Source organism: Talpa occidentalis, unplaced genomic scaffold (assembly GCF_014898055.3).
Source record: "Talpa occidentalis isolate TD23 unplaced genomic scaffold, MPIMG_talOcc4v2.1 talOcc4.2, whole genome shotgun sequence".
NCBI classification, from domain to species: domain Eukaryota; kingdom Metazoa; phylum Chordata; class Mammalia; order Eulipotyphla; family Talpidae; genus Talpa; species Talpa occidentalis.
This window is the reverse complement of record NW_023602073.1, coordinates 116,319,688-116,342,359: the sequence shown is the minus strand read 5'-3', so window position 1 is coordinate 116,342,359 and position 22,672 is coordinate 116,319,688. Positions and strand designations below refer to the sequence as shown.

Below are 22,672 nucleotides of genomic sequence, written 5' to 3'. Positions count from 1 at the left end.
ACTAATTTCTAGCATGTAAGAGAGACAACACTGTTACTCTACCCAGTTAGAAGGTACTCCAACTACCTGGGTTAGTTAACATGCTTATACACATGTCACTATTTAAAAAAAATGAAATGGGGAAGGGAGAAAAGGGACATCCCTTCTGCCCCCATCCACCTGCCTTTCTAGTCTTGATTTTCCACCACCCTCCATTGCACACCCAACACTCTGCCCTACCCATCTAGATGAAGTTCTTGAATCAAGCAGGCTGAAAATAAAAATGGTAGCAACATTTGGACAATTTCTTAAGCTTATTAAGGGAGTCAGGGTAACTGGAGCAGGTCCCCAGCAGGAAACCACACTCTTCTACAGTGAGTGGGACTCAGAGACACAAGCATCATAAGAAACTTTTGATTCATCATTTTTTGACCATCACTCTATAGCTCGTGCTAATCTATTTAAACTTTAGGATGGCACAAACCATTATCTTCTGCCAAACAGAGCCCACGCTTGGATCCCAGGCTTTTTGTATTTTCTCTTGGGTATTTAAGAAATGTACAAGCTCCTGGACTCACCGCCCCCCGACTTGTTCCTCCTGCAGCCCACCATACCTCAGTAAATTGCATCTCATTCTTCCAGCCCACTCCTCACATCAAAATCAAAATCTTTGCTACAATCTCTGGAAACATGTAAGATCACATCTTGCTTCCCATCCCTCTCCCTAACCCCTGCTCCAGTCACATTGGCTTCTTATTCCTGAAACACTAAACACATATTGACCTTACGGGCTTCTGTAACTGTGTTCTCTGCCTGGAATACTTTTCTCCTAAATGTTGCTGTAATTCAAACCCTCATAAGTGTGTTTTTTTTTTTAAAGATTTATTTACTTATTTATACAAGCACTGGGTACAGTCAGAAGCACGGGAGGATGAGAGAATTCACCAGAGCCAGAGCGGGGAGCAGAGCAGGCAGAATGACGATGTACACTGCTGAGGGGAGCAGCGGGTGGCAGGAGAGGTCTGCACACCATGTGGGACCCTCACTGGTGGCTGGGGATCGAACTGGTGCTGCAGAGGCTGCGGGCAGCTTCGCAACCCAGCGCCCAACCACTGCGCCACTGGGAAGGCCCTCATTTAAGTGTTAATTCATATGTCATAACATCCAAAACTACTTTATAGAGTAGCACCAGCTCATCATTACTTTCCCTTCCCGCCCCTTGCTGGATTCTCCAAAGCCCTTGTCACCACTTTACATATTGTATTCTTGTTGTTGTTTTTCCACTCTCACATACTCTCTCATATCAGAACATAAACTACCCTAGGTTTTATTTGTTCCTAAAATAGCACTGACACAAAGTAGGTGCTCAGTAAACATGTGTTATTGCCATTCTTATTTGTCAACTACCTGAGAGTGAGGTGGGTCGTCTGGTTAAACATATTAGATTTATTTTAATTATCCCTTTTAAAATTTTATTTTATATAATTCTTACATCATTTTTCATTTTTGAACAATGTAAGCATTTTCATTTTGGTTATATTCATTGTATAATACCCACTCCCCTTATTTTGGGATTTAATACATGAATTTGTTTCTTTTTAAAACCCCACTAAATTGACAGTAAAGTTTAGAATAAAAAAGAAATTGGAAGTAGGGAAATCAACAAAGCCTTTCCTGACCAACCTATTTAAAATCATACCCTCCCCTTCTCAATCTCCTTATCCTCCCTTTCCTACCCCCACCCATGGCACCTATTCTTTTAAATTATGTAATTTACTTTAAAATCATGTTAATTTCTCAGATCCATCTCTAGAATCTAAGCAAAAGCACAGTAGAATAGTTTAGCCAGTATGCAATATTTTAAGTTCTCAAACAGTACTTAATTCAGTGAGTTCTCAAAAAACAATTTGCAGAATGAATGAATGGAGAATAGAGAAAGACTGTAGATGCTGAGATGATGGAAGAATGATAACCAACCAGGAGGCTGAAATCTAAGCCAGCAAGACAATGGGGTTAGAATTGGCAGAAACAAGCCAGTTCACTCAGCTGAACTGCAAGGTAGCTCTAAAATTGGCAGCAGTGGGAATGAAAGTGGGAATGTGGCCTGAAAGGAAACTGGAGCCACATGGCAGGCAGAGGGCACTAGCACTGGACTCCTGCCGAAAATGAGGCTTCCACTCCCTGTAGAGTCAGAGCAGAAGGATTCTGATTTAAAGACACAGCATGGCTGAGAGTGGGGCTGGGGCATTTGAACAGATGAAAGAGTATCTACTTACCAGAGACCCCTGGCGCTTTCTCTCCATTTGACTTTAAGAAAACCATCGGTTAAGTCGATTAAACAACTCCGTCCTCCAGCACGCTTCCACCAAAGTAACCCTGAAGGAAACTGCTGAGTTTCTCTCTGGTTAAAATTGCTCTGTCCAAGACAAAAGCCGGTAACAGATTTCACAACAGCAACAACAGAAATTAGAAGATCATGGAGTCACGACTGCAACCTACAATTGTTGGCTAAGTGATCAATCAAGTGACTAGACTATTTTTTTTTCAAGACATGAAAAGAAGCAAAATATTTACTCACTATGGATCGTTTTCCAGGAATCCTGAGGAGGATACACTCCACCAAATGATGCATTAATAAAAAAAAAAAAGAAAACACAGATTTAGAAAACAGAACTTACGCAGAAGAGAGGCATAGAGACAGTGAGAATAGAGAAAGGATGTGAGGGCAACCAATATGCAATAGTTCAGATAGTGAGAGGAAAGGAGGGCAGGTCCCAAGAAAAACAATAACAACAACAAAAACCCATAAAAATAAAACAACTGTCAGATTACACAGATGTGATTAAATACTGAGGAGATACACACTTAAATTGAGCAGTTTGAGGATAAAATGGGATTTCTTAACAACCAAGCAAATAAAAAAAGGAAATAATCATTAGCTCTGGGGGAACCAAATTTGTGTATGAAAGGAAGTAAAATTGTAATCTGCATGACTAATTCACAAGTTATATTTATGTTACAACATATAAATACTGAATGACTTTGTCAAACTGTTTGACGGTTGGGAGTACATGAAACAGCTATGAAGAGAGAAGATGAGAGAGCTAAATTGTCTTCCTCCTAGGCAGGAAATTTTAGACCTTATCATACACAAGGGCAAGGATGCAACAGCTAAAATAATCAGCTATTCACTACTCTGGAAGGCACAAACTAAGAGTGAGGATATTATGTCCATTGAGAACAATGCTGCAATAAACATACAGTGCATAAATAGCTTCAAAGTCCTTTTTTCATTTCCTTTGGTTATATATACCCATAAGTAGAATTGATGGCTCATATGATAGATCCCTTCAAGATGTTTTCCATAGTTAGATCAATTTACATTTCCACCAGTGATGTATAAGGTTCCCTTTTCAGCACTGCCTCACCAGCACCTGTGTTGTCTTGTGTCTTTTTTTTTTAAGATTTATTTAATTATGCATATATGAACTGAGGCACAGGCCAGAGGCGTGGGGGGTGGGAGGTGAGAGGATTAACCAGAGACAGGGTGGTGAAAAGAACAGGCAGATTGACCAAAGAACAATGCTGAGGGGAGCAGCAGGCAAAACAGGAGAGGTCTGCTGCGCCATGTGGGTAGCTCCTTAACACTTGCACCACCAGGGAGGCCGTCTTGTCTTCTTGATGATGCCATTCTAACAACCTATATGTCATCAACAGAAGGAAAGATTACTCAATCATGAGAAAAAAGAATATATGACACCATGGATGATCCTTGAGTACATTATGCTAAGTCAGAGAAAGAAAAAACGCTGGCGCTAATAAGTGGAATCTTAGGTGAAATAAATACAAAATTCACAAGACGGAAAAAAAACTATTTAATTCATTTTGTTTTAAAGATACTTTACCATATTTAAATAAATTACTTTAAAAATAAGCTAATGTATCATCTCACCCTAAATGAATGAAACAAATGAGCAAAAGAAAGCTTGATTTAGCACTTGCTTGCACTTTTTATCTCTATTAGAATATATGCCAGGGGTTTTGGATCTGAGATCAAGCTTGCTTGATAGGCTCAAAGAGCAGTTTTTCCTTTTGATCATTTCAGACAATTCATTCTTTTGAATGAGAAAGAGTAGAAGAGGAATGTCAAATGAGGTTAAGTAAAGGTAGAATCTGTCACATAAAGCAAGTTTAACTTCCAGCAACAGCATTCATGCAGGACAAACGGAAGCATTATTCTTCTGAAAACATTTTTCTTTTAAACAGTGTGTAATGACATCCTCCCTAGAGACGTTTTCCATGAAAGAAAAAAAAACTTCAGAAGTCGTTTTTTAGATTCCCAGCATTATGAGTGAAGCATTGCTAAAAGTCAAACCTCTTGTTTTCTTTGTTAGAAGTTTCAAAATTAGAACTGCAAAAAGGTGCTCATAGAACTCTGTGTTTTTGTTTTTAGTTATATACTGGGACAGCTATGAAAAAAAGGACAAGATGAAAAGATTTCCATTACTAATTCAGATCTACAAATTAGTGAGTGTGTCCTTACTGTGAAATCTGAGGCAAACATATTTTTTGTTTTTGAGAAATACATAAGAGTCAAATGTGCTGAATTAAGACAATTTACTCTTAATTTCCTTTTAAGTATATCATTTTCTTGTGCTGAAGTATAGAATAAGCAAAGTTTCCAGTATTCTTGGTTGCTATTATTTCCTGAGAATTTGATTGGAAATAGCTGAAAATTTTAAGTCTTAATGTTTGGTGTGACTTAAATATCAGAAATGGCTTTTGTTAAAATATGTTTAAACAATCAAAAGGTAAATAAGCAGAGAAAACAGTAATAAGGTAAAAAAGCAGCTTTTAAAGCACTAATTTATAAATTTGATGAACACATGTCCTAACAAACATTTCCTTCAAAGATTTTGAAATTGCTACATACATGTTGAATGTAATGGAACAAAGAAGACACTACAGAAAAATAATAATTATGATGTTTATTTAGCAAAATAAACTTGAAAGTTTTCTATTAAAAGACATAAGAGTCATATTCAAATTTCAGCATCCCAATCTTCTTTGGTATTGAAATCAGGGTTAGAAATATAAAATATTTTATTTCAAAGTTTAATTATTAGGGCTACAACTTTCCATATAAAGCATGGAAAATTAAGTTACCTGTAACTGTCTTATTTATTAAAAAACCAACAGATGTGTGTCCAGAGACCAACATCAAGGGAATATTCATTCCTAGTAGATGTTTTCAACTGAAAATATATTTAATATTTTTAACGATCTTCCACCATCGTTTTACCATGTTATCTGAATAACAATCCAATATGCAAAATCCCACTAACACCTAATACCAAGGAAATTGAAGGACTTAGCAACAATTATTTTTCAACATGACTAAACAATTAAAAAATTTTCTGTATTTCTCGGAATTGTGTGTTTCGGTCTTTCCATAAGATAGTATCTGGAAATTGCTAATAATATTAATAAAAAACCCAGTTCTATGTATGTTTTGTTTCTTTTAAGGAAAAATATTACTTAACAAAGATTTTGTGTTTCTTCTAAAAGCAGTATTATCAGAACTGCTAAATTAGCCAAGTCAAACACCTTCAGAAACACCATGCAACAACCAAGCTTCTCTTATTCCTTTGATAAATTTTTTCCTAGTTCCAATTCTGGTTTCTCTATGTCCCTGTTTACTTGCGTGAAAATGCCTTCCATTTAATTTAATAAAATGTATCTGAGGAAAAAAAATCCAATAACAAACTAGGGTGATAAATTTTCCTTTTTTGGTGTAGACTCTTGTGACCACAATGATGAAGCAATTTATAGCTTCAGTGTTAACACTGTGATTGGGAACAAGATGAGTACAACCATAATAAAATAAAGCTGTCTATTAGGAGGACTGCATAAAGACATCTTTGACCATGTAGGCTCTGGGCCCTCTGGAAATAAGTCAGATGCACTGCCAACATGACAAAGAAAATAGCGATGTTCAGAATCAGAAACAGTCTGGTATAGGAGGCAGATAGTGAAGGGGCTTGGCTGTGAGTGGTTGTCCCCATCCGCCCCTGTCTAAAGCGGCTCTTCATCAAGCCATCATTTTTGTGTTTCTCATATGTTACATCTGCAAAATCTAAAAGGTCTTTCATTTCTTCATCTTCATCTATGGGCTGTTCTTTTTGTGCCAAAATCTGAGCTTTCTGCCGAATCTTTTTTTCATTGACTTCAATCTGTGCAAAAATATCAGGGACGGCATCCACAAATTTATAGCGTTTACCTCCCCTTCGGTTTTTCTTTGACTTGCTTTGCTGCTGCTGTTGCTGCTGCTGTGATATGGCAAAAATCCTGTCAATGGCCTCCTCAGTCTGCCTTTTATCTGAGAATCGCAGTAGGCGCTCAGCAGTCTTCCTAAAGCTAGCTGTGTTCCGGACTCGGGAGAGGATCTGCTTCTCCAGCAGCTGGAAAACTGGTTTAAAATGATGCAGGTTCTGTTCCACGATGGCAGCATAGTCCTTCACCTCAGCGACAGTGGTGCTCCTGATGGCTGAACTCCGGTCAAACAGAATTTTCTGACGATCTGCAATGACCTGTGCAAAGGCAGACTGTCCTGTGGTCTCACCTGTCCAAAGGTAAGTGGCATAGGCATGTTCACTGGTGGCTATGAACACATCCAGCTGCTGAGAGTCCCCATGAATGCTGAAGCTCTGAACATCTACAGATGGTCCTATGAAGAGGTAAGCTGCCCTGGTGACAGGACTTCGGAGGTGCATGGTGACATTCACATAATTTGTCCCGTTGTAGGGATAGCCCCGAGGATATGTCACTGAAGCAAAGGTGGCTTTCTCACTGTAGCCAGTATCATCCATCCAATACATTTTATACAGACCATCTCGCTGTCTGATGAAAGCTCCATGGACCCCATCTACCACTGTCTCCTCAAAAGGAACATCCACATTGTGAAAGAAGCTTGCTGCTGTCTCCAAAGGGCTGTCTTCTCCGAGGTGGATCTGATCCACAAGGAGGAGAAGCTGTGGATGCAGGAGGATCAGATTCCTTTGCACGTTCTTCAGCTTGAGCTGGGGATTATAGGCTCCCACACCTTCTCCTCGAATGAAAACCACACCATTTTTCTCCACTGCTGCAACTACTCTCCCTTGACAGTTAGCTGCCAGGTCATGCTTGTATTTAGACCATTTTGATGAGCAATCTTCTGTGACCTGACCCTCCCAGGGAGAAAAGCAGCTCTTTGACACAGCTGGGGAAAACATCAGAACATTGTTAAAGAAGGTGTATTTCGGCCCATAGAGAGCCTCAGTTATAAAAGGCACACCATTGGGAGCAAAAGTAAATGAGTTTTGATCAGGATGCTCATGCCCCGCATTAAAATTTCTCCATCCCTTGATCCAATCTTTGTATTTGTTTCTGTGGACAATGTCATATATTGCACGTCCCCCAAGTTTCCCTGACTTAAAGGAAAGGAAAGATCTATTGATTTCTGCAGGTAGTGCACTTCCGTAGGTCACAACACCCCAGTCTTCGAAATAATGCAAGGTAGGGGTGCCAAAGTCTGAAGGAGGAACAGATTTCAAGCTGGCATCATACCTGAAAAAAATCAATTTTTAAAAGTTAAGAAGTTTTCTGATGGAATGAAAATAACATATCAGGATTGTGATGTCACATGACAATATGGCTGGAATTACAAAATAATATGGCTGCCCAGAGAAGTGGCAGTGTGGATTGTTTTAGGGACATTTCTGAAAACACTCACGATGATCAACATGCAGAAGGGGACACCCTGGTGAGTGAGAGAGGAGTATGTTTATACCTTGGGGTCTTTGGGTTTGAGCCTGAAATGACTGCTGTTGCTAATCACTACATGTGCCTTCTTCACTTAATGTTCTCAATGCTTTGACACAATGTCTGGGGCTCACAGAATTAATAAGCACTTCACCTAAACTTCTAAGTGAGGGGCTTCTGTTCTAGGGAACCCCATGTGAGGACCTAGATTCTAACAGTCAAAATGTAATGAAGTACACTGGTCTGTAAGACCAGATATTATTAAAATGTGATTGTCTACTTCTTACCCTCTAAAAATATAACTAAAATACAAATTCACATATTAGATAACACTTATTGCCAATACTGTATCTAAGAATACAAATGGATGAAATTCAGGAAACAATCTAATACTGGAGAATTTACAGTTGTGGGTTCCAAAGCCTACCCCAGATCCGAAAATGTCATTTTGTTTAAATTTGAGTTGATGCCATGTACTTTGGGCAATAAATGACTTTTCATTTTCATGTATGACATGTTTTTAATCAAAGTAATACAATAATTAATTTTAAACTTACACTATAATTTAAAACCCTTTTTGAGTCAGAAACGTGCCAAAAATAATAATGACTGTTTTTGATTATTTGGGATAACAGCATTGACATGTTCATGTGATTTCCTGCACACGGGAAGAAAGTGCAGACCCATGTTGCTAGCACTTAGATGCTTTTTTCGAAAAATAAATCACCTATAGTACAGTTAATCCCACTGATGTTTGATTTTGGCTGTTTCATTTGTTTCTAAAGTCTCAGTTTCAGGATATCAGAAATTGTGTCTCAACTTAAGTCTAGTATCATGTTGACTTAATTACTGTGATTTAACAAGTCCAAATACAAGCTGAATTGGCCAACCATTTCTGCTCTTGGTCAGCTTATATATTTCTATAAACACAGATTTTTGAACCAAGTTAGATATAGAACTTTATAGAACTCTCTTGGTTGCTTACTTATGAGTAAGAAAAAACACTATTAAATAATTACTTCAAATTCCAAAAAGCGTCAAGAATGGTTGCATATTAACAGACTTAGTTCATTTGTGAAATTGGTTTTAAAATGCTGGGTAAATTATCGGCAGTTATCATCTTAATAATGTTGTTTACCTCTTAATTGTCTACATTTGAAAAAAATAATGAAGCGAAGCAATCAAACCACAGAGGCTTATTTTTGGAACTGAACGCAAATTTCAATAGCTTGAAAAGACATCAGGAATTAATGATTAACTAGTTCCCTATAATTTTATTTTAATTTATTGAATGCCAACAATAATTTGGCAGTACTTTAAAAAGGAAATGTTGGCTTCTCCTTCTGAGCTTAAAAGATGAAGGCCAAAAAAAAAAAAAAATTACACGGTTCTTTTATTATCAAAGTGAAACTATCAAATATTGTCAAACACTTAATTTTAAAAATTTATTAAGAGTTTTGTTATTAGAAGATTATAATGCTCTATTTACCAAAACAAAATATTCTACTACATTTATTTACTTATCTCTCTATTGAACAATGTGATTATCAGAACAACCCAATCTACATGTTGTGGTTTTCTTTTCATGCCTTAAAAAGTGATATAAATCAAAATATTCATATCTATAAAATAGTATGAGCCTAGAATACAAGAAAATAAAAAACTGCTAATAGTAATACAAGAAAATAAAAAACTGCTAATAGTAATTAGATCTTAAATACATAGAAATATTTCAAACACTGTGATATGCATTGAGTGGAAGCCATAAATACTCAGGAGCCATGGAAAAGGTTTTAAAAGGTGCTTTAGATTTAACAGACTGTATCCCTGCAGATGAATTCTCTATGGCCAGCTCTATGTGTCATACCAGAGAAATTCTGTGTGAAGAGTACACCAGCGCTGCCCTTTGGATGGTGTCCCTGGACCTTCCATAACACGGTTCCTCCTGATTTGGTCAGCCAGCCAGTTACCACTCCCATTACGCATGACAAATTTGTCCAGGAACACTAATTGGCTTTCTGGACCATAAAACCAGTTGTAATTTGAGTCTGCAATAGCCACAGTTCTTTGAAATCCTAGGAAAGAATTAAAATAAGTTTAAAACTGCATACTTCTATAAAAGATTAAACATTTACTATTCTGGTTGCAAATTAGAGTAAGTTATGTATCTTGGATAAAAATAACAAAACCATTATGCCTATGCTACACCCCTGACCAATTAACCAAAATCTTCACAAGGGATTCCACAGATTGTGAGCAAATTTTTTATGTGGCAACATGTCACTTGTAATGGAATGCCGCAACTGCAATACCTACATGTCTTGCTCACCTTCCTCACTTTCCATAGTCTATAGTTATAACTGCATAGATACCTGGGCTATCCTCTGGTGCAGGGTGAGCTCTTCAAGCTGAATGAGCATCACTTCTTCCACCAACTCATCCCACATTTTAGGCCAAGAGAACAGCACAGAGTGCTTCTATTTGGCATCCAATAAAAGGAAGTTCTAAGGTTTAAGGGGGAAACTGAGTTTCTATAGGAAGAAAACTTAACAATTCCCATAGAGGAGCCTGTCAGTAAACACTGCTGTATGTTAAATAAGAAAGAAAAGGTAAAGATCACACCGGATAAGGTCAGAAAAACAAAAGCAGGAAAGACTGGATATGTTCCAGGCATTCTTGAAAAAGGAATGGAAGAGAATTCCAGGTCAGACAGGAATAACTTTTTTTTTTTTTTTACATGGTGATACATTTTATTGCACAGGATCAAACAATGCAATAGGTCTACTTCCAGAAGGCTTAGGTATTGGAAAGCAGTTACAGGTTTTTGCCAAATTCTAATCTTTGCTTGAAAGCTCATTTTTCCATTGGGCAACAAATATGGTTAGCTGTTTTCCTGAAAGTGACAGTTCACAACACCCATTTTTTGATAGAATGTTTACCAAACACCCAGACTTGGTTTGACTGACAGTCATTCAAATAAAAATTGCATTTCAAGCAAAACGTGGCTAGTTCAGTTCATACTCACACAATTGCACCAAAGATTTTCAGGAGAAAACCATAGTGCTTCTGTGTGAGACAGAAGTCTCTTGTGCACACCTTCTGTTCTAGACAGGCTACTAAAAAGACATGCACTCAAAGGTTGAGATTTAAGGACAGGAATAACTATTGCTAGCATAGCATTTGTAGAAAAAAGAGAAATGTTGAGAACAGACTAACCTAAAACAATCCCTTCTAAAATGCTACCATGACCATATTTACATAATTTACAGCTAATTTTTTTGCTTCCACCAGTTTAATATATGCTCTTTCAAGTAAATCTTATTATAAAAAGTGATATTTTGAATCTTCTACTAATCTACGAATACCTTGAAAGTAGATATGTTTTATTACTCTCTGACTCCCCTAATATAATGTCTAGCATACAGATATTCAATAAAGGTTTGTGAAATTAATTACACTAATTTATAAACCCTCTTCTTAAAGTGCTCTTACCGCCTTCCAGTTTAACAAGCAACCACATACAGAGCTCACAGGAGACCCAAGTCTTGACAGGGCTGGCTATTAGACTGCAGATCAAATTACAAAGCACTGAGGCCTCTTAAAGGTCCCTTGCTTCACATAGCCATTGTTTACCAAGATAAACTACAAAAACATACTTCTACTTTTCTAAGAACAGCAATTAAAAAAAGATGGTTTCGAATATAAGTCTAACCTAAATCTTAATCTTTTGCTCTGCAGTACTTTTTGATAACTAAAACAATGATGGAAATTAAATCCAATCAATGTGCATACAACCAGTGCCAAAAACAACTAGATTCTTTATTGTAGGTCTAGAATCATCTAAACACTGTATTTAACTGGGTGGGTAGGGATTGGAGGGTAAGTCTTAATCCTGTTTACAGAAATAATAAGATTTGTTACAAGGTTCTCTTAAAAATGATTAAGTTCTTAAATCATCTATTTTTTTATAGCTAATTTTCTTAGAAGGCTCAGTTACACAGTAACAAGAAATTATAAATTGTACATATACACAATGGAACACTACTCAGTTACTAAAAAAAAGTGAAATCTTGCAATCTGCAACAATATGGGTAGAACTTGAGGGGATTATGCTAGTTCAAATAAATCAGGAGAAAGAAAAACTCCAGATGATTTTACTCATATATGGAAGATAAAGATACAAAGCAACTGAACAGACAAAACCAAAACCAAAAGAAACCCTTGGATTCTGACCACGGAATTGTGGTTACCAAAGGGGAAGGGTCAGGGCTGGGAACAAGAAGTAGAGGGGGTCCACCAGACGTGGGGGAAGGTTATTTGAGCTTTTGATAGTAGGTGTGGTGTGATATCATACATTTGAAGAAGTGTGAACGTGTACTCCTAAAATATATACAGTAGTGCACAACAATGCTACCTCAATTATATAAAAAAGAACAATTACAGGTAAAAAAATTAGAAGCTTTGTAGCAATTTATTTCTTACATAGTTTCCGTATTTTATACCATTTACTTCAGCAATTGTTTTAAATACTAAAGCTCCAACTTAAATATACAGTTGTAATCTTTCGTTTAAAATCACGTCTGAATAGTATGGAAGAAAAATTGAAAGCTAAGGAAAAAAAGTAAGATTGATCAGGAATTGCATATAAAGGAAAATTAACATGTAATCATTTTTATTGTTTAAATTAATGAAAATGGATTTTGTAAGTACCAAGTTTTACATACACAAAAATAAATCGACATGGGGGCTAAAAATTATATTTGATCTGCTATACTTCAAGTTCTACAATACCTAAATCTTAAATCCTCACTTTAGCAATCAAAATGTTCTGGCTATTTACAGCTCTCAAACTGAATTCTTCTTTGACATTTAAAAAAAAGTCTTTAAGTATGACACAAACCCCAAATTTCTAAACCATTTTCATAATAATTATAATGGTACATGTTGTCCTACTTCCAGTTACTCACTATACCTGGCAGGACGGTCCTATACATAAATGCAAAGTGTTGCTTAAGCCATGGATGGCCGAAGTGGTTGATGTCAAAGTGCCTCTGAACGAGAAACATGTACTGGAAGAGAGATCTAGTGGTGTAGCTGCCATATGCAACTCCTTCATAGAGGGAGCCATCTGTCACCTCTCGAAGCAAGACCAGAGACTTCTCCATGATGGTCAGGACTTGCTTGGTCCATAAGTAGGCTTCTTGAAGATACCCTGAAGGATGAAAACAAACTACATCAACAAACTACAACAAATAATGGCCAAGCAAAACTCTCTGAGTTATCTGACTAGTTTATATTACCAATTTTTTTTCATAAATTTCATTTATTAGCATTATTAATAAAATCCTACTAATCCAGGTTTTTGAGGGGTCTTAACTATAGGTCCTTTGTTAATTAAGTGAAAACAAAGCTGTAAATAAGCACCAGTTATTTTATAAGCCTATATAAACTTAAACTGCATCATTTATGATTGCAAACTGCATATAATTTTGTTTGCAAGAAAAGATCTGTATAGAGATTTTTCTTCAATTTCCCTAACAACATCCTATTTGAAAAATATTGACGTTTATAACTTTACAAAACTTTCAGTGATGTTTTTCAGGGTTTTGTAATAAGCTGCAAATACTATAGAATAAACAGTTTTCACACTGTTGTCAATAAAATCCAATTTTCCTGCATGAGCTTTTAGATTCCACAGAATTAAAAAGCAACTCAGTTGGGTGCAGAGACCACTGGAGTGGCACCCTAGGGGCAAGAATCTCAGCCCGGAGTCTAGAATCTGCCTAAAATAAGCTACAGGATTTTGTGTAAGCACTTCTTCAATTGGCATATTTTTCAGTCTTCCCAATTGAAAATTAAAGGTCTAATTTTTTTTATAAAATCCTTTCAATTCAGAAGTACTAGCTTTCTATAATTCTTGTGAGACTAGCATTTAGGCAGTAACAACTCCCCATGTTTCTGTAACAGTTATAATTTACACAGCAATGAACATAATCTTACTTAATCCTTTTAACAACTCAATTACGCATTATTACTCCAACATTACAGAAAGGTTAACGTGTTCACGACCTCTGGCACATGAATGAAAATGAATTAACTTTGATCTGAACCTCTGAATCTGAACTTTAGATTTAAAGTTTGTTTTGTTTACTTATATTTAAAACACACCTGAGAACAAAATTAAGTTTACTGCTTCTAATGTTGGGTGGAATTTTATACTTGACTCCCACAGATTTGTGTTTGATAAACAGTGCTGACCATATTACCATGGCTATGAAGGGTCCTGGGAGTAGGGGGGAAGAAAGAGGGGGTGGGGCTCAGAGGCCCAGGTCCCATTGGCTCCCAGCCTAAACCCCATGTTCCAAACTAACCAAAAACCAGGCTCTTGTCTCATGGAGCAGCACTGTCCTCAGGCTCGGCTGTGCAGAGGTGACTGCTTACTGTCCCCTGGTTCCGTCTCCCTACTGACTGACATACTCTGTAACTTCAGCTTTGTCAATGTGAGGTACCAGGGCTTTAACTGATGCTCTGCCTTTTGTTTTCCAACATTCATATACCCTGTCTGGAATGTTCATTGTTTTCACTTACTCAAATCCTACCAATCCTTCAAAGTTCCATGATCTTCTCAAACTCACTTAAAGAGTGCTGCTCTCTGAATTCAAATTCACTACATTTGATATTTAACCATCAACTCATAAGTGCCTCTTACTTCATTCCCTGGTGCTACTGTTAACTGTTGTATAATCACTTAAACATTTCACATCTGTCTTCTTTACAACTGATTTATAAACTACTTACATGTGATCCTCAGGTCCCTGGGCACCAAACCTTAGAAAAGCTTATTAACACAGAGAGAAAATTCTAATTTTCTCACTTTTGAGATTTTATGTGAGTCCAATGCTAGCCACAGGCACTTTTTAACCTACACATGTCAGTATCTACCAAGTGGGTCTGGAGAACATGGAATTACTGAAACAGCCTGGCCAAGGGAGCTCCTGAAACCACAGTGAGTATGCCAAGAAAGCTGCACTGTAAGTCTGCTTATTAACTGTGATGAACAGAACCAGGGAGCTCACACTTTCTTACATGTGTGTGCACTGCTTATGTAGGGGCCCTAGAAGAGTATATCCCAGAACAGCCCATAACTTTAATGAGAAAATAAACACAGTGAATACTCCTGCAAGAGGAGACAACACCTTTTGATCCATTCTGAACCAGTATTTTAGGTGCCTGCTTATTATCTGTAACAATTTTATCTACCACAAAGAATGAAGACATAAGCTCTATTCCTTCCATTACAGAACTAAAATTTTAAGAAATGAAACTCTACTAGATTAAAATCCAAGTCCCCAGGTTAAAATCTAGCTCACTCTATGGTTCTCTCTACCATTTCACGACCCCTGAGTTTTCTAAATGGTTTAAGAGTGGGTTTTCATATGGTTTGCATTTTGACTTTTTAAATGTTTTGGTTTTGTGAGAGTAGAGGGAAAAGAGAGCTAGGATGAAAATTCATCCTCTTAATTAAGCTTTCCTTAAATGACTGTAAATTAAATCTCTGTTCCAAGAAAGGTCGTAAAATATAGTAGAAAGAGAATGAACAATTCTGGCCAAACTTTATTTACTTTATATGTCTGATGTGAGAAGAATTAATAAAACATGGACATGGGCCTTCCTGGTTGCACAGGCGGTTGAACGCTGCGCTGTGAAGCTATTCCACAGCCTCTGCAGCACAGGTTTGATCCCAGCCAGCCAGCAAGAATCCCACATGGCGCGGCAGACCTCTCCTGTCTCACCCGCTGCTCCCCTCAGCAGTGCGTTTCGTCAGTCTGCCTGTTCTGTTACCCGCTCTGTCTCTGGTGAATCCTCTCACCCTCCCATGCATCTGGCCTGTACCCCAGCACTTGTATAAATAAAAAATAAAATTTTAAAAAATAAAACATAGACATGTTATATGCTCAATTAATTATTGTTAGTTTCTTTTCCTCAAGGGCCTAATTTAAAGGAATGATTGACTGATGTGAGAAGGGAGAAAGCTAGACTTAGATGAAATCTGACACTGGATAATCAACAAAATATTTACAAACTTTTATGGAGAATATAATCAAAGGTCAAATTCTTTTAGATCTGAGTATGTTTCTAATATTGTAATAATTCACTGACTGTAGGTCTTCTTTTCTTAAATACAATCTTATTCAGCTATTTTTATACTTCCATAGGTCTGGTATTAGTCTGAATTGCAAGAACAAAGAAAATGCAATGTCAGCAATCCCACATACATGAAGGGAAAGTAGCAGTATGATACTCCAAAGTCACTTCAAATTTGATCTAAATAAAATGGATCCCATATTTCAAATCTTTAGCAGTAAAAGGAAAATAGTATAATGATTCACATTATGTGCAAGAACGTTTTCTTTTAAAATTATAAACCACCTGTTTAACAATTTAAAACTCCATTTTTACAGGCTGATTGTTTTCAGTGTCATAATTCTCTAGAAAGATAATTACTACTCATTGACCTGTGCTGTAAGGATATGACTTATGCCAACTAAAAGTCATAATAAAATAACTTGCAAGTTAACATAACTAGCAGCAAAGAGGGAAAAGATGTCTCTCAATTCTCTAAGAGATGCCCTACTTAGTCTTATCTCATGGGCTCAAGTATGAGCATGTACTGAGACTAGTTATAAAAATGCTTTGCTCACAACCTGGCAACCATGACTGATGTTAGCTTGGGCATCCCTTCAGCAGTGTTCACATGTACCTTGATTCATCAGAACTATGCTTCCTGTGAGCAAAGCCATGCAGTTAGTGGGTTGATGATTGTGTAGGTATTGAAATCCCCATCCTCTCCGGTATGAAGTTTCATACATATATCCTGAGGCGTTGGCAATCACTTCAAGAAACTTCTCCTGTTGTGTCTTGCTCAGATAGTTGTATAAGAAGTCATAGGCAGTGGCAAATCCAACCAGAGAGTGAGCAAGAGGGACTTCATCCCATGGAGCATCTTTCACCAACCTGTAAGGGAAAATAAACCATGCAAATGAGTGTAACCACGCTCACAGCTTTCAACACATTTTTAAAAAAATGTCTATTCCCCAGAACACAATTGAAGATATAATCCAAAAGGTTTAATGACACAGAATCAACTTCCTCCCATATTAGACACAACATAGAGTTTGTCTAATGTGAAAATTAGGGTTAATGCTTTTCTCAAGCCAGTTTCTGGAAGCATCAAGATGTTGACAGTTTTTACTTTTGATTTTTTCTATTAATGAGAGGTAGTAGAATCTATTCAAAGAGACTTAAAGCTTACGACATGTAGTAGCAGGGTAAAATCTCTGGAGTACCCATTTAACTAGTGCTTATTCTCCCCTTTTTTACTTACATAAAAGGTGCTCCATTCTATTCTTACGGCTGCATTGCTAAGTCAAACATGGATGTCCCAATTTATACCCTAGGTTGATCAAGGTGAAGGTATTACGGTTTATAGCTAATGATCTCTCAATCTTGACAGACCCACTTGGTAAACACCATGATGAGGAGAGGAAAGCTGTGTAAGTGAAATGATTCTAACTTGAATGTGTACATCTCATCTTTCTAATAAAATGAACTGCACAGACATTAAGGTCCTTCAACTATCTTTCAAATAATTTGAAAGCTGACCTGTAAAGTATTCAATTTTCATCTTCTAGGACATCACATTTCTGATTGACTTGCTACATTTTTCTGCAAAAATTTTAATAGTGTGAGGTCTGTATTTAACAGGAAGCTAAAATGGATCTTTCACAACCACAGCTTCAGGGAATTATCCAGAAAACCCTCCCCATCTGTTCAGGATGTATTTGAATAATCTCTAAGAGGGGGAAACAAATGAAGAGTGTGCTGTACTTGTGGGAGGTGGAAGAAAGCTCTCAAAATAGGGATCAAACTAAAGCTTAGTAATTCTATGCCAGGAGCCTCTTCTGGAAGTCTAGTGAAATCTTAGTCTCTTTCTCATTATGTTTTTTAAATTCTTAAGATATAAAACCTAAGGATAAAAGGAAATCTATTACTCTGAAATATAACTGTCTATCTATCAATCTATCAATACTTTTTAAAATGTGGTAAGTGTGCCTTTTTATTAAGACACAAGATTTAACGGCAGGGATAGTAGATACCATAATTTTTAAGTAGTGATGAGCATAAACAATATTTTGAGATGTTTACAATAACTGTAATATAATATGAGCTACCTATAATATCTTTCTGTGGCAAAATTACAGGTTCTGCCAATAATACCATAGTTGGTTATTTATATTATGATTTGGAAGAAAGGCTAAATTTTAGCTAGAGTTTGTGAAAATTAAGATGCAGTATTTCTTCCTCCCCCACCCCATATAAATCCCACAGACTTCAGGTTAAGAATACTTAAAATTTTCTGAAGATTACCTCTTCCAGACTGCATTCTTCCTTTAAGGGTTGATATTAAAGTAGTGATCTCAGTAAGACCTACCCTAGTCCCATTATCATTCCCCAACAAACTTTTTTCCTTGTCCTCATTTTTATGTCCTCTCAGCACATGTGTGGATACATATATGTAAACCCCTCCCCTTCTAGAATGCAAGCTCTACAAGTGCAGGGTCTTTTCCCTTTGTTGTATTCACTAATAGATCTCCAATCCCAAAAACAATACCTGGCACACAGACATTCAATACTATTTTTGGAAAGAAAAAATTAACAAATAAGCTTATAAAACTGGGTCACACTATTGACAACAAATATGTGATCATTATGAAATCAGGAGTTTGGAGGAATAATTATTTCAGTGTTTGGTTAGCTGTGCTGGTGACATGGCCTGGTGCTAAAATGACTAAGGTTGATGAATTTCTTAACCATTTGATAACAAAGCCACCTTCCCAGTCAGCTTATCAGTATGTGTACTAGTTGTAAACAGACTGTTAAGAATGTGGATTAATACCCTACTTTTGGGAAAATAAAAATCCATGCAGCAAGCTCACTGCCAGGAAGTTAGAAACACTGTCTTTACTGTCTCACAGGGACTGGTGAGCCAGGCACAGAATCCCAATCATTCATTTCCCACCTTTGTGTCTTTGTACCATAGCATGATGCATCTATAAGTGGCAACATATACATCTAGCCACGTTAAAGTTAACACTAAGGAGTTGCTGCCATCTACCAACCCCAGGCATGTCCGATTAACCAATAAAAATTTTATATAATCAAACATTTAATATAACTTTTGATCTTCAGGAAATATTCTCATGCAAATTTCCATGAAAAATTCCATGATCCCTCACATAATTGCTTATTCCAAGCAGTTTCCAATATGCCAAATAATAGCAACAATTCAAAAAAGGTTTATGGTATCTTCAGATTCATCACTATATCATTATGAAATTGGACACATAGTCATTTTTCTATAAGGTTTTTCTAAATCTTTTACTAATACAATCTTAACACAGACACAAAATATAATCATGGACAGAACATATTTTACTGTTATGTAAACCAAAGGAAATTTACCTGTAGCACATTGGTAGCAGCAAAGAAATTATATATTCAACATAATCCTAACCAGTGGCTAAAATCAACTTACTGGGAAAGCTGATTAAGAGGGAGGAATCACTAAAAAATAATATAGATGTTAATTCATTAATTTTATTTCAGGTTTAAATACCTGTGTGTATAGAGATTCACTAATCTTCTGAAGGAGAGTTTAACTCTTTTCTTGGAATATGGGTCTATAGTTTGAAGTTTCATTGTTCCTACACAGAACACACATCACATTTCCAGCTTTGGGTGGGAAGGCAGACTGGTCCATCCACTTTGGAAAACTGTTTGGAGGACCCTCAAATTACTAAAAATGGATCTACTATATGACCCAGCAATTCTACTCCTAGGAATCTACCAAAGGACACAAAAACATTAATTCAAAAGGAAACTTGCACACCTACATTCACTGTAGCACTATTTACAATAATTAAAATATGGAAACAACTTATATGCCCAAAAACATATTACTGGATCAAAAAGAGTGACAGACTGACAGACACACACACACACACACACACAATGAAATATTACTCAACAAACAAAAAACGGTAAACTTATGCCATTTGCAGCAACATGGATGGAGCTGGAAGGGAGTATGCTCATTGAAATAAGTCAGAAGGAAAAAAGATATCAGATGGTTTCACTTATAGTAGGAATATAGGGAAACCACATAAAGGATCAGGAAAAAAAAGACAAAACCAGCAGGCAAACTATAAATTGGAGGCATTCACCAGGGGAGGGATAAAAATAGGAGGGAAGAGCACAAGAGTCTATGGTGATAGTTCACAGGTATCTTCGTGGTGGTAATTTTATGGAGACAACACCTGAGAGGAGAAATCAAACATTGTACAAAAATGAACAACGATGTAAAAATATATAAATAAAAATGGGGAAAAAACAATTTTCAGCTTTGGTTTCTTGAGACAATACTTGTGAAGGAATGTAGAATTCTTTGAGATTTTTGTGAGTTTTTCCCTTAACTTTTACTAATCTCACCACATTAAGTTATGAAGGCAATTTTTTTTTTACAGTTAATTGTTCCAAAGCATTTAAGATAGTTTTAGAAACATTAATTCTTTTCCTTTTTGAACTCATGCTTTCTATTTACATAATAATATTAAAATTACGTAATTATAGCTATTAGTAAAACTGGCATCAACTGGCTTGAGAACAAATAGAACTGATATTTGCTAAGCACGGAACTCTACTAGAGCAGAAGTGAATGGACTTCAAGAGAGTAACCTATAAGCCTTGACATTCAGCATCCCTGAGAGTTGCCACCAGGTTATGCTATGAATAGAAATTAGTTTCACTGGCAAGTCAGTTAAGAGGAGACTAGTTAGGAAAATCTTTACCGCATTTTTATAAGATACATTTTCTTTCCTTGGAGAGCTGCTCTTAAAGTAAGTTTTGTGGACCCTTAAGGTCTCTGACACTCTGTTAGGGGGTCCACAAGTAAAAGGTATTTTTATAATTATATAAAAGTGTTATATATTGATATTTGCACTGATGGTGCAAAGTAATAAAGGGTTAAAAATGCTGCATCTTATCAAGAATGTAGGCAGAGTGCCTTGTATGATTTTGTACTGCCAGATACTCTAAGTTAAAAAAAAATAATTTCACTTAAGAATATCCTTGATAAAGGGTTAAAAATAGTTATTAGCTTTATAAAATCTCAACTTTTTGAGTATATGTCTTTTTAGTATTTTGTGTGGTGAAACGGGAAGTATGCAAAAAGCACAATAGGTACCCAAGTATAACTATCACAAGGAAAATAAATTGTGCTGTGAGTTGGGTGCTAACTAGCTGCCGTTTACTGATGAAATATCTTTTTTTATGTGAGAATGAATGAATGACAAATTATCATTATTCACAGTTGGATTTATAACTGCAAGTTTTCTTGTAAATGGACAAAGAGGCCTAAAAACTGAAAATCTTTGTTATCAATGACAAAATTTGAGCTTTTAGACAGAAATAATAATTTTGGAAAACTTGTATCTACTACCATGAGCAAAAGAGCTTATCAAAAAAGACTTTTCTGATGAGATCAGTGAAAACAAATGTGATTCATTTTTATATTACATAATTAAATATGTCAACATTTGGAAGACTGGAAATAAACATTTAAAATGAAAACTGATGCCAACTGTTGAAGTTAGCTGTTGAATGAATGAGAATTCATTAACACTATTCTCCCTATGTTAATTCTGTTTGGAAATTTCCATAATAAAAAGTAAAATACAAAAAAAAAATGAAAACTGATATTACAAAACCATACATAGATAAAAGATCCACTGTAAGCACAAAATAGATTTTTTAACCAAGTAAAAGATATAAGGAGTTTGTTAACATGGCTTCAGATTCCACACTGTAACTTATAACCCAGAGTCCACATAAAATTAACTTTTGTGAAACTACCACTTAACAAGTTCTAGTACAGTATTAAAGAAAAATATTTATAACTATATGAAAACATTCTTTAAACACTCCTTTTTTCAATCACATAGATATGTGAAACTGGATTTTCTTCATATACTTCAACCAAAACACCCCTTTGCAATAGACTTAATATGGAAGTAGATATGCAAGATTTACAAAAATGTAAAATAAAGGACCTCTTTTACACTATAAACTTGTTCTCAAAAATAGTTTTTTTCTAAAAATATAATTTATGTTAATGTGGAATAAATTTATTTTTGAAATGATTTTTTAAATTTCTTTTAAATTTTGATAAAGATAAGTACACACAAAGCTCTTTGATGTCCTCACTAATATTAAAAAAATATGAAAGAACTCTGAGTCCAAATGTTTTAAAAATTACCTAGGAAACTTTCAAAGATGAATTTATGTAAAACAGAAGGATTAAATCAGACAAATAAACTGTTAATTGTTTGGGTTAGGGATTGGGATGTTGGTAGGGAAAGGCATAGAAATTATCATGTGTTGTTTCTATAAATCAAACTGTAACTATAAAAGGAAGAAAAGAGGCATAAAAGTATTTCCAAAACTTAATAACTTCATTAACAGGAGTTTTTATAGTTATTGGGTATGGACAAACTGCTTTCATTATTATAAATGCTTTATAACTATTTATTATGTATAAAATGTAATCACAGGCAATCTAAGTAGTCTGTATTACTTAAATTTGACAGCCTAGTTGATGAAATAACTAATAAGTCTAATAACAAAGTCTATTTGTATATATTTGAATTTAAAATGACTAATTTTTTTTACATATTTGTGAAAAGATTGAAAGTATTATAAGGTTAAAAGACTACTCTATATAATATCACTTACATTTTTAAGTTTCATTTACATAAGTATTCTTAAAATAAATACT

General features: G+C 35.8%; 1 protein-coding gene across 1 annotated transcript; it reads right to left on the bottom strand.

Moving 5' to 3' along the window:
• Positions 1-4,946: 4,946 nt before the first annotated feature.
• Positions 4,947-16,821, bottom strand: LOC119252817 (dermatan-sulfate epimerase-like). Its single transcript, XM_037520291.2, has 4 exons — positions 16,541-16,821; positions 12,752-12,991; positions 9,647-9,854; positions 4,947-7,584 (listed from the first exon to the last, which is right to left on the bottom strand). The coding sequence occupies exons 1-4, from the start codon at positions 16,647-16,649 to the stop codon at positions 5,820-5,822; spliced, it is 2,322 nt and encodes a 773-aa protein (XP_037376188.1). The 5' UTR covers positions 16,650-16,821; the 3' UTR covers positions 4,947-5,819.
• Between the last annotated feature and the right edge of the window lie 5,851 nt (positions 16,822-22,672).

What these genes read in the sequence shown, in the direction of transcription:
- LOC119252817 (XM_037520291.2), bottom strand. Translation starts at nt 16,649, where the DNA reads ATGTATGAAACTTCATACCGGAGAGGATGGGGATTTCAATACCTACAC. An exon ending in CATAGTTCTGATGAATCAAG is followed by an intron (nt 12,992 to 16,540) that starts GTACATGTGAAC and finishes TTCATCCTTCAG; the next exon opens with GGTATCTTCAAGAAGCCTAC. An exon ending in GTATAGGACCGTCCTGCCAG is followed by an intron (nt 9,855 to 12,751) that starts GTATAGTGAGTA and finishes ATTCTTTCCTAG; the next exon opens with GATTTCAAAGAACTGTGGCT.